The sequence below is a fragment of the Amphiura filiformis genome, unplaced genomic scaffold (assembly GCF_039555335.1).
Source record: "Amphiura filiformis unplaced genomic scaffold, Afil_fr2py scaffold_231, whole genome shotgun sequence".
Taxonomy (NCBI): Eukaryota; Metazoa; Echinodermata; class Ophiuroidea; order Amphilepidida; family Amphiuridae; genus Amphiura; species Amphiura filiformis.
In genome coordinates, this window is record NW_027305695.1 from 17385 (window position 1) to 34548 (window position 17164).

Consider the following 17164-nt stretch of genomic DNA (forward strand, 5'->3'; position numbering starts at 1 on the left):
GCAGCCACAGACTCCCTAAGATCTGGAAGAAGTCTCACATCATCGGTCTGCTGAAGTCAGGGAAAGATCCATCCATCCCAAAGAGTTATCGACCAATATCGCTTCTCAGCCATACCTACAATCTATTCGAACGCCTCCTGCTCAACAGACTGGGACCTGTGGTAGACGAGCAACTCATCCCAGAACAAGCAGGTTTCCGTCCTGGCAAATCAACAACAAGCCAAGTTCTCAACCTTACCCAGCAAATTGAGGATGGATTTGAGGATGGATTGGTAACCGGGGTTGTTTTCGTCGACCTCTCAGCAGCTTACGATACCGTACCGTCAATCATAGATGTCTCCTCAGCAAAATCCTGGAGCTAACCAAAGATATCCACCTGACGGAGCTCATCGAATGCATGCTTGACAACAGGATGTTCTTTGTTCAGCTTGGAGACAAGACCGGTGGCGAAGACACAGGAACGGACTACCCCAAGGCAGTGTTCTCGCACCTCTCCTGTTCAATATATACACCAATGATCAACCGAGAAGTGAAGACACCCAACGCTTCATATATGCAGACGATCTTGGCATCAGTGTACAACACACCGACTTCACTGTTGTGGAACAGAGACTCTCCAAAGCCCTGGTTGAGCTCACGCCATACTATGAGGAAAACTACTTCCGTGCCAACCCATCCAAGACACAGGTGTGTGCTTTCCACCTCCGCAACCGTGAAGCTAAACGTAAACTGAAGGTGACCTGGTCTGGAACCACACTAGAGCACTGTGAAACACCCGTATATCTGGGAGTCACTCTCGACCGTACACTCTCATACAAGAGCCACATTGAGAAGACAAGGAGCAAAGTTTGTTCACGAAACAACATTTTGAACAAGCTCACTGGATCCAGATGGGGAGCCCGACCAGACACTCTCAGATCAACAGCCTTGGCTTTATGCTACTCTAGTGCTGAATATGCCTGTCCAGTGTGGGGAAGATCAACTCATGCCAAGAAGGTGGACCCAGCACTCAACTCATGCTGTCGACTTATCACTGGATGCCTCCAATCAACACCAACGGAGAGTCTCTAAACCTTAGCTGATATAGCCCCTCCAGATGTACGCCGACAAGTGACCAGCATGCAAGAGCGTGAGCGTCAGACCACTGATATGAAGCACCCCATGTTCAACCAGACTGCTGCACCCAAACGCCTTAGATCCAGAGGAAGCTTCCTAAGCAAAGTTCATCCTCTTGGGACAGTCTCCAAGGAAGCGGAAAGACTCACCCTGTGGAAAGAGAGATCTCCCAATTCACCAGCTATGGGACTACAACCCAGTGAGCAGCTACCACCTGGAGCTGATTCCACATGGCCTGAGTGGCGGTGTCTCAACAGACTAAGATCAGGGGTCGGAAGGTGCAAGGTCGCTTGTCAGAAATGGGGATACCTACCAGAAGGACAAAACACTACCTGTGAGTGTGGAACGGTTCCACAGACTATGGAACACCTGTTGGTCTGTCCACAGATGGGGCAACATTGCACACATGAGGACCTATAGCTGAATTCAACGATTCTGCTCGTCACTGCGTCAGCTATTGGCTCGGGCGCATTTGACCCTGCGCTTGGACACGCTAAGAAGAAGTATGACTGCATAGTCCAATAAAAAGTAACTATTTCAGGTTCAAAGGTCCACTTTTAGGTACTGAACATGACTGCGTGTGTGCAGATTAACCGGCCATTTTGGATTGTCAAAATGGCCGCCATATTGGTATTTAAATAAAAATTCCTTTAAAAAGGAATGGGGCGCCCAATGTGAGCTTGGACGTGATATGGTGAATTCCATGGCATGGTGTTTAGATTTGGTCCCGGGGATTTGGTATCATAATGATTTTTTCTAGGGAATTTCAATTTTGGGGCATATTGTAGTGATGATATTGCTTTGGATATTGAATATTGTTGAATTTCGTTATGCAGGGGGTATATGAAGGATAGTATAGAAGACACAAATAAGTAAGCTCCCCCTGGCAAAATATCTATGTTGACCAAAAGAAAAGTTTTTATGAATGTATAACGTCTGTGATACATATACATCATAACGTCTGTGATACATATAGCCTACATCATCTACTTGCTAATACACTGAAAATCTAATAGAGATGAAGGATAAAAACAATTACAGAACATTCATTCTTCATAAAAGTAGCTATATGGGTATACAATGTTTACAAGATAAGAACGTTAATGTTTTGTACATGAACGTAATCTTTGATACATAGTTGTTAACACACTGAAAATCTGACTAGAGATTTACAATTTGATGATATCCAAAAGAATACTTACTAACTTAGCATTGAAGAATTAAAAAAATTACAGAACTTTCATTTGTTAACATACACGTAACAATGATTAACAATCACAAATACAAACGTAACGTTTTGTTAATAAACATAACACCCTCGACACATCTAGGATCCGCATAATTTGTTGATTAATGTCATAAACAGTCACAAAAGATTTATGGTCTGATCATTTTATCATTTTGGGGGGGACCCGATATTGCATTTGGAAGAACCAGGCTTTTCAATTACTATAAAAACTGCTGGGTACCAAACTTTTTGATACAGCTTGTATAGTAATTTGTTCTAATTTCCATGCAAAAGGAGCCAGTTGCTTCATCCTTAAAACAAATAGGCTACACCATAATTTCCAATTACCCCATGCAGATAGCCTTGATTTCAAGGCGTAAGTGCTTCTAAGATAGTGGTTTCTACACAGATACTACTCCGAGATATTTTGTCATTATGCTGATAAACAAAAGCCACAGTTAATCCATGAACTACTAATGTTTTCATGGTTTTTATGATATTAAAAATAATATAGCCACAAGTCATCTATGGTCAACCACTATGACTAGGACCATATGTCCAAATATGTCAACTGTCACTCTCTCCTTCAGTTTGCACAAGGCGTAAGTGCTTCTAAGATAGTGGTTTCTACACAGATACTACTCCGAGATATTTTGTCATTATGCTGATAAACAAAAGCCACAGTTAATCCATGAACTACTAGTGTTTTCATGGTTTGTATGATATTAAAAATAATATAGCCACAAGTCATCTATGGTCAACCACTATGACTAGGACCATATGTCCAAATATGTCAACTGTCACTCTCTCCTTCAGTTTGCACAAGGCGTAAGTGCTTCTAAGATAGTGGTTTCTACACAGATACTACTCCGAGATATTTTGTCATTATGCTGATAAACAAAAGCCACAGTTAATGTCATTATGCTGATAAACAAAAGCCACAGTTAATCCATGAACTACTAGTGTTTTCATGGTTTTTATGATATTAAAAATAATATAGCCACAAGTCATCTATGGTCAACCACTATGACTAGGACCATATGTCCAAATATGTCCACTGTCACTCTCTCCTTCAGTTTGCACAAACGCCTTGATCATAAGCTAATTGGATTAATCCACCCCTGTATTGAAGGTATAGGAGGGAATTGGAGAACGAGAGCAGCCAATCAGGTTTCAGTTTCTGAAAACAGTGACTATATTGAACAAAGGTCAAAGTTTCCTTGTACATGCACAACCAATAATCAATCAATACTGAACTTGCAGACTACTTCCAGGGGTCTGATGACCTCCAGCAAAAGCTCCCTGTTGGGTTGCTATGACTACTTGCAGAGTGCTATAGAATTACTGTAGTAGCTCAAATTACTACCACTACTATGTTGTTGGAGCATCAATGATTACACAGCCGTGACGTTAGTCACGGCTGTGTCTTTTTTTTACATGTTCTTTCTTCTTCTTCTTCTTCTTCTGTCAATTTTTACATTGCTCTAGCATTCACATGCTTACATCGATTTTGACCTAACTTAGTCACAATGATCATTCACCGTGCACCTACAAGTTACATTAAACTCATGGGGTCAAAGGTCACGCAGAGGTCATAGGGGTCAAAAACGTGATTTCAACTAAAAATGCATCTTCTCCCACAACTTACGTAGGACAGCGACGCCACTAGCACAAATGCATTGATATTACCCAGTGTCTATGTGGTGTACACAGATTTGGGGTCAAAGGTCATTAAGGGGTCACTTCCGGTATAAAACGAAATACCTTCAAATTTTTTTATTAGCTAAACAAACTATAGGGCAGTAACGGTATGTTCACATCTGAGTTGCAGTTACCTAGTGTATAAGTGATATTTTTTTATATGGGTCAAAGGTCATTAAGGGGTCACTTCCGTTATAAAACGAAATAACCTCTAAAATGCATCGTCTCCCACAAATTACGTAGGACAGTGACGCCACTTGCACACATGTATTGTAATTACCTAGTGTCTATAGGGTGTACACAGATTTGGGGTCAAAGGTCATTAAGGGGTCACTTCCGGTATAAAACGAAATATCTTCAAAAAATTTTATTAGCTAACAAAAACGTAGGACAGTAACGGTATATGCACACATAAATTGTGGTTGCCCAGTGTATATGTGGTATTTTTTAATTTGGGGTCAAAGGTCATTAAGGGGTCACTTCCGGTATAAAACGAAATACTTATAAAATGCATCTTCTTCCACAAATTACGTAGGACAGTGATACCACTTGCACACATGCATTGGTGTTACCCAGTGTATATGGGGTGTACACAGATTTGGGGTCAAAGGTCATTAAGGGGTCACTTCCGCTATAAAACGAAATATCTTCAAAAAATTTTATTAGCTAAGAAAAACGGAGGACAGTAACGGTATATGCACACATAAATTGTGGTTACCCAGTGTATATGTGGTATTTTTAATTTGGGGTCAAAGGTCATTAAGGGGTCACTTCCGGTATAAAACGAAATACTTATAAAATGCATCTTCTTCCACAAATTACGTAGGACAGTGATACCACTTGCACACATGCATTGGTGTTACCCAGTGTATATGGGGTGTACACATATTTGGGGTCAAAGGTCATTAAGGGGTCACTTCCGGTATAAAACGAAATACCTTCAAAAACATTTTATTAGCTAAGAAAAACCAAGGTCAGTAACGGTATGTTCATATATGAATTGTGGTTACCCAGTGTATATGTGGTATTTTTTTTTTATTTTGGGTCAAAGGTCATCAAGGGGTCACTTCCGGTCTGAGACGAAAAACCTTCAAAATGCCCCTACTGCTACAAGTAACATGGCATAGTGATGCCACATGCAAATGTACATTGACACTAGCCAATGTCTATGGGACTTTCATATATTTTGGGGTCAAAGGTCAATAAGGGGTCACAGCACGGCTGTGTTCGTGGTCTTAGACCACAGCTAAGTCTAGTTTCATTTTAATTCCATGACTAAAATGAGTGAATGTGATATTGGTATCGTATAAAAAAATGGGATTTAAATCATATTGATTCATAGATTGTATTTAAAATCAATGATTGATTGTAAATTGCGAGGCCTGGCTCACTGGCTGGATTCCTATTTAGGACAGACCATGCTTTTAAAACAAAGAAATCCAAACGTTTCGAGTGGTTGAGTATTAAGATCTTTTAATAAATAATTATAACAGACAAAATACCAATGTTCTGCTCACTGAATTCCATACTAAAATAAAACAAGTGTTTGAATTAAAAACTAATTTCTTTCATCAATTATCATACCAATCATCATTAAAGTCAATAAGACAAAAACATGCCATGATACACAATACTAGAGTTACATGTGTAAAGACCCTATAACACAATCAATTATTGGTCCGAGTATAGTCCCACCCGTTTTTTATGTGAAAATTTTTCACAATTGGGGGTGGGATTATACTCAATTTCAACAAAAAAAAAAAAAAAAATTTCAATGCATTTTGAAATCATTAATAGAGTATGACATGAATACAAATTATCAATTTTCATATTAAAAATACAAAATATCTTGAAATTTTTATTTTTTTTAGGTCAACCATGAATGATCCTAGCATCTAGGTCTAGGTCCAGGCCGGACACTCCAAAACCGATTTTTTTTTTTTTTTTTTTTTTTACAATTTCTGAAATTTTTCGAAAAATGGGGGGTGGGATTATACTCGAACGTGGGACTTTACTCGGACGAATACGGTAATATATTATTATAGAGAAAATTGTTACCTTTTGAAACAAAATGACTACAATCAATCAATCCATCAATAAATCAATAAATATGTTATGGAGATCGAGAAAATGGTTACATTTTGATATAAATGAATACAAAAGCAATAATTGCAACTGAATGTAAAATCAATAAAATACAAATATTTTTTTTTTTTCAGATAAACATGTTTGATGTGAAATTGCAATTGCAATCGTAATCAAACATGACTGCAGTTATGTTACAAATGTATTCTATAAGCTTCTATATGTAGGTATATTAATAATAATCCGGCAAAATGAGTCTTGATGGCGGGTGAATCCATTTATTATTTAAACTATAGGGCCTAAGGCCTACATTTTTAAACATTTTAAATACTATTGGCCTACAACAGAAAACCCATAAAATTATATAAGTTTTTGTTCCAGAGATGATGAGTGCAATTTTAAAATAGTGATAGTGTAATACATGTAGTGTTCCTCAGTTATTTTGTGAACCTGCTTCGAAATAAATGAAAAGATAACAAGACCCAGTACTCACCATTCCAATAATGTTATGACCTACATTAGGGGGGTGATCTCTGAACCACTTTGTGAGGTATTTTTTCAAAACTTGTGGAAATAGTTGTAGTGGCATTGTGTTAGTGGGAAAATGCCTTTTGTTTCATCCGATTCGGTTATTTTACCCCCTGGACATGGGGTCCGAAGATATCGAGCTTTTTTGCATGTTTTAGCACAGGCCATATAGGGCCAATACAATAATTATTTCCATGTTATTTTTGTAACATCACTTGTTATTAAATCTTTTACAAAATGGTATCAATGTATATATCCGAAAGTATTTTCATTCTTTTGATATCAAAAACGGAAAGATCCAACACCCCCACTTGACATCACAATGATGTCATAATATAAAATTTAGATGTCATATTTGTGGGTTGCACCAATTAAACGCATGGAAGGTGGTACGCAATGCTTTTTTTTCCACCACACGGAATAAAGGGTGGTGTAATATTTATGTGTACCCCAGGGTCAATTGTGTGTGTGTGTGTGTGGGGGGGGGGGTGGCAATGATTTTTTGTTTGGTTGAAGGGGGGACAAGCGATTTTTGGCAGGTCGAAGAAAGAGGGGAGGGGCAAGCGATTTTGGCACAGATCTTTTGGGCACCGTTTCTATATTATGCTCTAAAAGGTGTAGGAAAATGTTCAAATATGCAAAATCACTGTTCTGGCATTATGATAAGACAATCTAAGGTTTTAAACTTGGGTTCCCCAAAATCATGTATGTGTAAGGGGGTGGGGGGCAAAGAATCTTTTGCTTTGGGCATGTCAAAGGGTGGTTGAGCAAAGGTTTTTTGGCACGTCGAAAGGGGGGTAAAGTTTTTTTGGCACAGCCAAAGGGGGTGGGATGGGCAAACGATTTTTGGCAGACCATTTTGGGAATTGACCAACCCGGGGTACACATGATTATTGCACCACCCCTTATAAGGAATATACTCTTAATTTCGGCGTCTTGGATCAAGTTTCTACCTTAAACAATATGCCCAAATTTGTGTAGGTGTAAAATGTATAGATTAGAATTGGGTATTGTTCCATATTTGAAACAAACAATCTTAATTGCAATATTTCGGGCCCAAGAACCAAAACTGGGTGCTATACTCTGAAAACATTGGGGTACAAATATGCAAGTTCCAAAGTTGGCAATAGGGGTCTGCTTTAATTGCATATTCATGACTTTCTTGTGATGGCCTTCAAGAGATGTGCATTGCTATTTTCAGAAAAAGAGATTTTTTTTACTATGCTTGAAGAATTTAGGCAAATATGAATAAGTGGCGGATGTATGATTTGTTTATGGATGACATTTGCTGTAATCAAGGAAATCATGTAAATGACTCCATTTCAGTCTAGATTGACACCTGGCAAAATCAAATTCACTACATTTTGACGAAAATAGGAAAAAAATTAGACTTCACACATGTGGCCAAAATTTCTTCCAATCAACAAAATATATAGAAATGAAATGACCCCAAGAGGTCAAAGTTCCATTGATTTTAGTAGTCAGTATAGTATTATATTATGGGTGATAATTGGTTGCGAGCACATTTATAAGGGATCCGCTGAAGGTCGGTAGAACCTTCATATGGAACATGGGGAAAGTAAAAGATAATATTCAATAAAATGGCTGAAAATAACTGAACAATTTCCATGTACATCTTCAAGGTAAAATTGCCCGTCCCAGGTCACTGTTCAACAATTTTACAGATTCTCATGGCCTCTTGTCATGGATATTTCATTAGTTTCCGATATAGGGCCACCTCTCGACCGGAGTAGAGTGGGTGGTTACCCAGGCTGATGTACAAGTTGCATCAACCCTCCCCCCACCCCCCGGTTGGACATTTTTTGTTTACATTTTTTGTTAATCATGACATATTTCGCCACTACCAATGATTACCTACACTGATTTAATTCAATAGGAAATGTTCAAATAATATTAGGGAGTCAAAATGTTTTCCCGTCCCATTTCAACTAATCTTTATAATTAAGAGATTAAAATTCAGAATCCAACCAACCCCTACCATGAAAATATTTCTGAATATTCCATCAGAAACATCAGTGATTCTTATTATTCATTAGTCTGAGAGCACTGAAAACAATTATCATAAGTTAAATCACATACTTTATAGGGAGAGCTTCAAAACACATCTGCCGGTTGCTCGCCAGTTCCCCCCGGTTAGATCCGGTTTGCATTGTTCTAAACAATATGGAATGCGGTTCAACCGCCACTATACTGCCGGTCAAGCAGCGGCTGAGTTTTGAAGCCACCCATAAACTTTAATTAGCTAACATGCAGCCTATATACTGTACATTACAATGCACTAAAATGGCCAAAAACGGGAAAACTTCAGAAGCCATGTCCAGGGGGTAAAATGTCGGAATTGAATGAAATAAAGGCCATTTTCCCACTCACACCAAGTCACTACAATGATTTTCACAAGTATTTTAAAACTTTGGTTCGAGATCACCCCCCTACCTACATGTAGAACGTTTAAACTTTTTTATATGAATTATTTTACACCCAAGCAACTTGAAGTTTTTCCCAAGAAAATAAATAAGAGTCAAAATAATTGACTTATAGCCAAAAACCATCATTACTTAACACTGAAATTTGCATTTCATTTCATAGACCATAGTTTTAATTTGCATCATCACTGTGCATATCTATTCAAACTATATTTCAATCTACCTATAATCCCTATATAAGTCCCTATCAACATGATCAATAAGGGAACAAGCCAAAAGATCAATGACGTCCTATAAACGTAACTAGTTTCGTTTCTCAGCCGTAATCGAGTATTTTTACCCCCTCCCCCCTAAACGAAACTAGTTTCGTTTATACATGTAGGACTAGGGGGGTGATCTCGAACCAAAGTTTTAAAATACTTGTGGAAATAATTGTAGTGACCTTGTGTGAGTGGGAAAATGGCTTTTATTCTGTTCAATTTGGGCATTTTACCCCCTGGACATGGCTTCTTAAGTTTTCCCGTTTTTGCCCATTTTAGTGCATTGTAATGTATAGTGTTGTTAGGCTAACATGTTAGCTGATAATACATGTAGTTTATGGGTGGCTTCAAAACTCAACCGCCGGTTGACCGGCAGTTAGTGGCGGTTGAACTGCATTCCATATTCTTTAGAACAATACAAACCGGGTCTAACCGGGTAGAACCGGGCGGAACTGGCGAGAAACCGGGGGGATGAGTTCTGAAGCCCTCCCTATAAATTAATTGTTTTCAGTGCTCTCAGATTAATGAATAACAAGAATCACTGATGTTACTGATGGAACATTCAGAGATGTTTTTATGGTAGGGGTTGGTTGCATTCTGAATTTTAACCTACATGTATTATAGTTTATAGCTGAAATGCAGTGGGAAAACATCTTGACTCCCTAATCCAACCCCTTCCACAACAGTATTGTTAAGCATTTTCTAATTGATGAAAATCATTGGTAGTGGGCAAATATGTCATGATTTTGCAAAAATAAAATATTTTAATTTTGGGGGTGGGGGGGTGGGTGGATGTAACTGGTACATGAGCTTGGGTAACCACACACTCCGGTTACGGAGGTGGCCCTATATGAGGCCGGAAACGAACGAAATGTCCATGACAAGAGACCATGAAGATCTGTACAATAATTGTTGATCAGAGACCTGGGACCGGCATTTTTACCCTGAAGATTTACATGGAAATTGTTCAGCCATTTTACTGAATATTATCTTTGACTTCCCCCCCCCCATGGTCCATATATGAAGATTTTAACTGTACATGTATACAGATCTTCATCATTAGATCCATTTTTACTCACAACCAGTTATCACCCATGATGTGCCACTCTCCAGCACGGTCTTCTCCACTTGTATGTACATCTTTTGAACACCTGATAACAAGGATGGATGTATAATACTACTGACTACTAAAATCAATGGAACTTTGTCCTCTTGGGATCATTCCATTTCTATTTCGTTTACTTTAAGAAATTTTGGCCATATGTGTGATTTCAAAGGAATGTTCCTATTTTCATCAAAATGTAATCAATTTGAATGTGTCAGGTGTCAATTTAGACTGAAATTGAGTCATAACATGATTTCCTGCATATAGCAAATATCATCCATAAACAAATCATATATCCACCACAATTAATATTTTCAAGCAGAATAAACAACCCCATCTCTTTTAGGCAAATGTCTTAAAGGCCATCACAAGAAAGTCATGAATATGCAAATAAAGCAGATTCCTATTTTACCAACTTGGAAACTTGTATATGTTGTCACAGAATAGCACCCAGTTTGGGTTCATGGGCTCAAAATATTGAAATTAAAATTGTTTGTTTCAAATATGGGACATAAAAAACCCAATTTTAATCTTTACATTTATACAGCTATACAAATGTGGGCACATTTTATTATGGTAGAGACTTGATCCAAGACACCGAAATTATGTGTTTAAAATTCCTTATTAGGGGAGGGGTGGTGCAATAATCATGTGTACCCACGGGGGGCCAATTCTCAAAATGGCCTGACAATGCCCACCCCACTCCCCTTTGGCTGTGCCAAATTATCTTTGCCCCCCCTTTCAACGTGGCAAAAAATCTTTGCCTCCCCCTTTACACATGCATGAATAAATGATTTGGGGGAGCCCAAATTTACAATCTTAGATTATTTTATCATATAATGCGAGCGCAGCGAGCAGGAAATTTTGCATATAGAACCGGTGGGTTCAGTTTGTATTTAAAGGTAGGACGTATGACCGTTCCAGGATTTGAAAATGACCCCTATTTCACGGGGAATCGAGGACATTTGCAGCAATTTTACCCCCTATTTTGCGCGAAATCAAGTAAAATTTGCCCCCAAACCTCCCCTATTTTTATCATTTTGAGGACGCATTTTCATTTCACCCCCTTATTACAAGGAATTGAGGACATTTTTCCGAAATAAATACCCCTATTTTTACCATTTCAAGGACGCTTTTGAATTTACCCCCTATTTCACGGGGAAATGAGGACAATAACGAAAACTGTAGCGGTAAAACGCGGACGAAAGTCCTAGAAATACACCCTATTTTCCATTTCAAGGACAATTTTGCTCCAAAACACCCCTAATTTGGACAATCGCGCAGAATTTTGTCCTCGAAAATTCCGCGGACATTTCTTGAAAAGTACCCCTAATTGGAACCATCATGCGTACACATTGTCAGTGAAGACTGAACCCACCTAGTATAGAACATATTCCCACACCTTTTAGGGCATAATATAGAAACGGTGCCCAAACCATCTGTGCCAAAATTGCTTGCCCACCCCCTCTCGACCTTTCAAAAATCGCTTGTTCCCCATCCCTTTCAACCTGCAAAAAATGCTTCCATTCTTTTTTTTTTCTTCTTTTTTTTTTTGCTTGCCAAAAAATCATTGCCCCTCCCTTCAATTGACCCCGGAGTACACATAAATTTTGCACCACTTATTATACCGTGTGGTGGAAAAAAACAAAAAGCATTGCGTACCACCTTCCATGAGTATTGGTGCAACCCACAAATACGACATCTATATTATGACGTCATTGTGATGTCAAATGGGGGTGTTGTGAGTTTTTTTATATATCAAAGGAATGAAAATACTCTCCGATATACATTGATATAATTTTGTAATAGATCTAATGATAAGTGATGTTACAAAAATAACATGGTAATAATATGGCTAACCCTGTGTAATTGGCCTTATAGGCCTATGCTGAAACATGCAAAAAAGCTCGATATCTTCAGACCTCATGTCCAGGGGGTAAAATAACCGAATCGAATGAAACAAAAGGCATTTTCCCACTAACACAATGTCACTACAACTATTTCCACAAGTTTTGAAATAATATCTCACAAAGTGGTTCAGAGATCACCCCCCTAGTAGGACGTCATCGATCTTTTGGTTTCTTCCCTAACCAATAGCCCTAAATTTAACAACACATCAATGTAATTGATGAAAGAAATTGTTTGATAAACAAGATCAGGAGTAAACATGGTAAAGTAAATTAACTTAAGAGTTTAACATGCAGTTAAAGAATATTTAAAGCAAATAATGTAATATATAATATAACATAATATTATAGATAAGCAAAAGTTCACAAAGGGCAAAGAGAACAGCAACTTTGATTTGGCTATGGAAGATTTAGCAGTGAATATAAGGTACATGTAGGCCTATATGTAAGTTATAACAAGTTATAGCACTCTTTGTGAATCTACATTGTTTGTGTGTAAAAACAATAACCTAGATAAAGAATGATCAGGGGCTGTGCAATAATTATCAGTTGGGGCAAAATTTCAAAATGGTATCCCCCAAATATGCTTTACCCTAAAAAATCTTTGCTCCCCCCATTTTTGCACATGCCAAACTTTATGGATAGCAGTTTATATTTTTAAGCTCTTTAGAGCATTATAATAAAAGGCACTAAGTGAAAGTATGCCAAAAATCAGCTGCACCCTCCCTCCATACCCTACCACAGGGCTCATAATAAATTGCACAGCCCCTTAAAATTGAAGTTGTAATCTACAAACTTAGGATAATCATGTATTTTTAAACAATATGAATATATGCATTATTTTACTCGGTTGGGTGGGAGGGGGTTGTTACATGTTTCAAATATTTTGTACAAATAGATTGAGCCATGTTGTGATCCACACTCTCATCCCCCACACTTTTCTTTCCTTTGCTATAGGATCACAAAATACTCCTCTGATACCGCAATTTAATAAATATGAATAGTTCATGAAATATCATCACCGGATGTTTCCTATACACATGCAAAAAGCCAAATTAGAAGTCAATAGTGTGCAGCTGAAGTCAAACTTGGTTTTTAGTTCCTATTTAAAATCACGTGAAATCAAATTTCAAATGTCCTCTTCACTGCCTTCAGATAGAGGGAGAGCCACACGGGCATATTGGTTCCTAATAAGTTCTGTGAGTTCCTCACAATCACTATCATAATCTTGCAATGATGTGTTCGATTCACCACTTTCTGATTCTGAGCTTGACGAAGATGAATGGTCCTCTGTTCTGAGTACTGGAGCAGTGCAGATCTCATCAATGATGTTCCATATTCTGTGTGCATGTGCAGGATTGAAGAGGGGAAATCTTTCCTGTAAGTCGGCTGCATCATGAATAGTGTGCAATTGGTCTACAATCTGTTGTATTACTTGCAAAGGCAGTCCACTCGCGATACTTGTTCCTGTGTATAATGATCCCTCATTACCATCATCAACAAGTGATTGCTGGTATTTTACTATTAAATTCTTCACTGTTTCTCTTTCCCCTGCCTTTACATCTCTACTATACATGGTCTTTTTCACAGTTTCATTGCTTTCCTGTTCTATGAAGGCACGTTCAGCCCATCCAACACTCTGCATACATAACTCATCATCACCGCATTTGCAGGACCTGCTGCAAAAGTCGCAACAATTGTGTGGCATTGTCGTTGTTATGGCTTCATGTCCATAATGTTCTACCAGCATCTTCCTTCGGCATTTTTTTTGTTCATTCATATATGTCTTTATATCATCGTTGAATTTTCCTTTCCCACGCCCTTTGAAGTTTATAAGAATTGCAAAACTTTGCTTTCCATCCCTCCCCACTCGCCCACTTTCTTGGAAATAGTCATCAACATCGCGTGAAGGTCCATAATGAACAACTGTGTATAGATTAGGTACATCCACCCCCATGCCAAAAGCTGAAGTGCATAGCAGGACCCTTATAACTCCATTCTCCTTAACGAAGTCATCAAGTATCTCTTGCTTTCTGTCGATATGTGATACTGCATGGAATATCGCAACGTATTTTTCCAGTTCATTGTTCTTCGTGAGCGCAGCATGTATAGAGCTGCAATTGCTAATTACTTTGCAGAAGACAATAACTTTGGGCAATTCTTGTTTTTTGTCCTCTAGTTCATTGGCAAGCCAAGCAAATCTGTCACCCAAATTATCAGCTTTTGTCCAGACCACACTATATCTGATGTTTGTCTTCTCTGGCGACAACTCTACAACATTGTAGTCTACTAGACCGGTGCCATTGATAATCACAGTTTTGACAGTCGATGAAGCAGTTGCTGTCAACACAACCAATGGAGTCGTGGACTTAACAAATGAGCGTAGCTCTGCAATCCGACTGTATTTCTTACGAAATGCTGCAGTGTTCTTGTTCTTGTAACCCCTGCAACAGAGAGAGAGGGAGGGAGAAAGATTACAACATCATTAATTATAAACATTGCACATAAGTTAATAGATTTATTTTGTTGGCAGGGGGTGGGGGAGGGGAATCGGTTTATTATTATGACATTTAGTTCGCGAACATCAAGTCTGCACAGAGCCTTAATAAATTAAGTTGGAAGTTTTCGTGTATCCCAGCTCATCAAACTTGAAGTGATTGACATTACTAGAATACTAGACATCCAATCACAAGCCAGTATCCAAAATTGATTCTACATTAATGCAATAAAACTATTATTATCTTATAATAAACGTTAGTACCCTATTGTTAATATGCAGGATTGATCAATGTACTTGACCATGTGCTTTAAAAAAGCAGGGATATAAACATCAATAGATATTGATTTAGCATAGGCCCTATACTTTTGTATTGAGGTGTGACCTATAGGCTATAATAAGTACACGCTGTGCCATGTAAAATTATTTCATTTTTGTAATTGATTTCAGCTTATTTTATGCAATTTGTTTAAAAACAATTTAGAGCAATTTTGGTTGGATTTAGGTGAGAAAAAAGGGGTTTTCTGGGTAGCCAAACCTTAAAAATGGTACATCAGGTACATGTACGTTTTACTTTTTAAAACCAATGTAAATGACCGTCACTTTGAGAGTTGAGTCCCACTGTGACCTCATCCTCACTATGTGACATGAAGATTCTATTAACATCTTCTGGAGCCCAATATAAGAATTTCTAGCAATAATTATTACAAGCATGACGAATAACTTAATATGCAAATTTATTTTACTTGATTCATAGATGGAAAATATCCTTTTTTAAGTACAATTTTGTGAATGTCTTTTGAAAAATTATCCCTTTTTGTGTATTTCGAAAATCATGTTTTTTCTGCAGATCAACCCCCCCCCCCCAACAATACACTGTACACGGAGTGTGGGGGTCAGGAATACATCACATTATGGTTTTGAAGAACACACAATTACCATGTAATATTTGAACTGCTCAATAAAACTAAATTTATTATGTGCGCTTTCTTTATATACAAACCCCTTCCGTGACAAAAGCACCGATATTCTAAGGGCCAGTGTTACAGAGTATAACTTTTAAGAATACATGTATAAACAAAAGTACATTCAAAAAATGAATTTGGTTCATATGCAATTACAAATATGATTACATATTAATGATCATTCACCATGAATATACATGTAGAGTATTTGAATTGGCCAATAGACATTGAATGGAAATTGGAACATGTATAGAATGCTCTAGTATGAAAAGTTAAAAGACCAGAATTGCTCTTGTCATGAAGAATTAGAAGTAATATTTCCTCTTGTACTATAATGAATGAGTTTCCCAAGTTTTCTTGAGCATCGCGGTATAGATTTAGCAGTGCGTCTTCTTAAACATGGTTTCAATGCATGACATATTCTGTTAACATGGTTAATGGTTACAAATTTACACCGCGCACCATGAATCAGAAAAACTTTTAACTTACCATTTGGCTACACAGTGTCCCTCATCAATGAAAATCCCACATACATTGCTTCTGTAAACTGGAGTCGATAGAAGGCCAGTTCCCGATTTCAAAAGACTTTCTGGGGTAGCATAGACAATTGAGTATTTCCCTTCACGCAACTTGTTTTTTTCTTCTGCTGTCTTGACAGTGGCCAAGTTGATGGCTGAAATCCCTCGTTCTTGAAGTTTCTTCACCTGGTTTGACATAAGAGCAACAAGTGGCGAGATAACTATTGCGATTCCTTTCTTTTCGATGTGGGATTCAGTTGCGCATTGGCAGTCTTTATTATGTAGGCGATAATCTTCAATAAAAGGTGCAGTTTGATAGATAATAGATTTTCCGTATCCTGTTGGAAGTACCACAAAAGTATCACGTCTTTCAAGGACTGAATTTATAGCTCGTCGCTGTCCATCTCTTAGTTTGTCAGAGTCCATTCCAAGCATCTTCATCGCGTAATGAACAGCAGCTTCATCAACGTTCTCATCAACAGGGGAGTCAGCTTTGCTACCCGTTTCCTCATTGCAAGTACTGCTATTACTATACATGTCGATTCTATAATGGTATTGTAGCGCTGGATTATTATTATTATTAAAAGAAGTTGGTTCCACGAAGAGGTTATACCTAGGATATGTTTTGCTCATGGAGCATATGGAACTGAACTAAATGCCCAGCCGGTTGCTAAGTTATTTGAAAAACACTTGCAATACCATCACTGACCATTGGGTAGATTTTATAACTACTTGAACTGGTAAAGTGGTAAAGAGATAAGCTATACAAATTCTCCTAGCTTATTAATTTGAAAAATTGGGAAAAAGGGT

At 37.9% G+C, this 17164-nt stretch overlaps 1 protein-coding gene across 1 annotated transcript; it reads right to left on the reverse strand.

The window, feature by feature from the left end:
* Positions 1-13503: 13503 nt before the first annotated feature.
* Positions 13504-16891, reverse strand: LOC140145353 (uncharacterized). Its single transcript, XM_072167104.1, has 2 exons — positions 16326-16891; positions 13504-14818 (listed from the first exon to the last, which is right to left on the reverse strand). Exons 1-2 carry the CDS (start codon positions 16889-16891, stop codon positions 13504-13506), a joined length of 1881 nt encoding a protein of 626 aa, XP_072023205.1.
* Between the last annotated feature and the right edge of the window lie 273 nt (positions 16892-17164).

Excerpts from the sequence above, each read along its gene's own strand:
- LOC140145353 (XM_072167104.1), bottom strand. The coding sequence starts at position 16,891 with ATGTATAGTAATAGCAGTACTTGCAATGAGGAAACGGGTAGCAAAGCT. Across the intron at positions 14,819-16,325 it reads GGACACTGTGTAGCCAAATG|GGGTTACAAGAACAAGAACA; the intron begins GTAAGTTAAAAG and ends TCTCTGTTGCAG.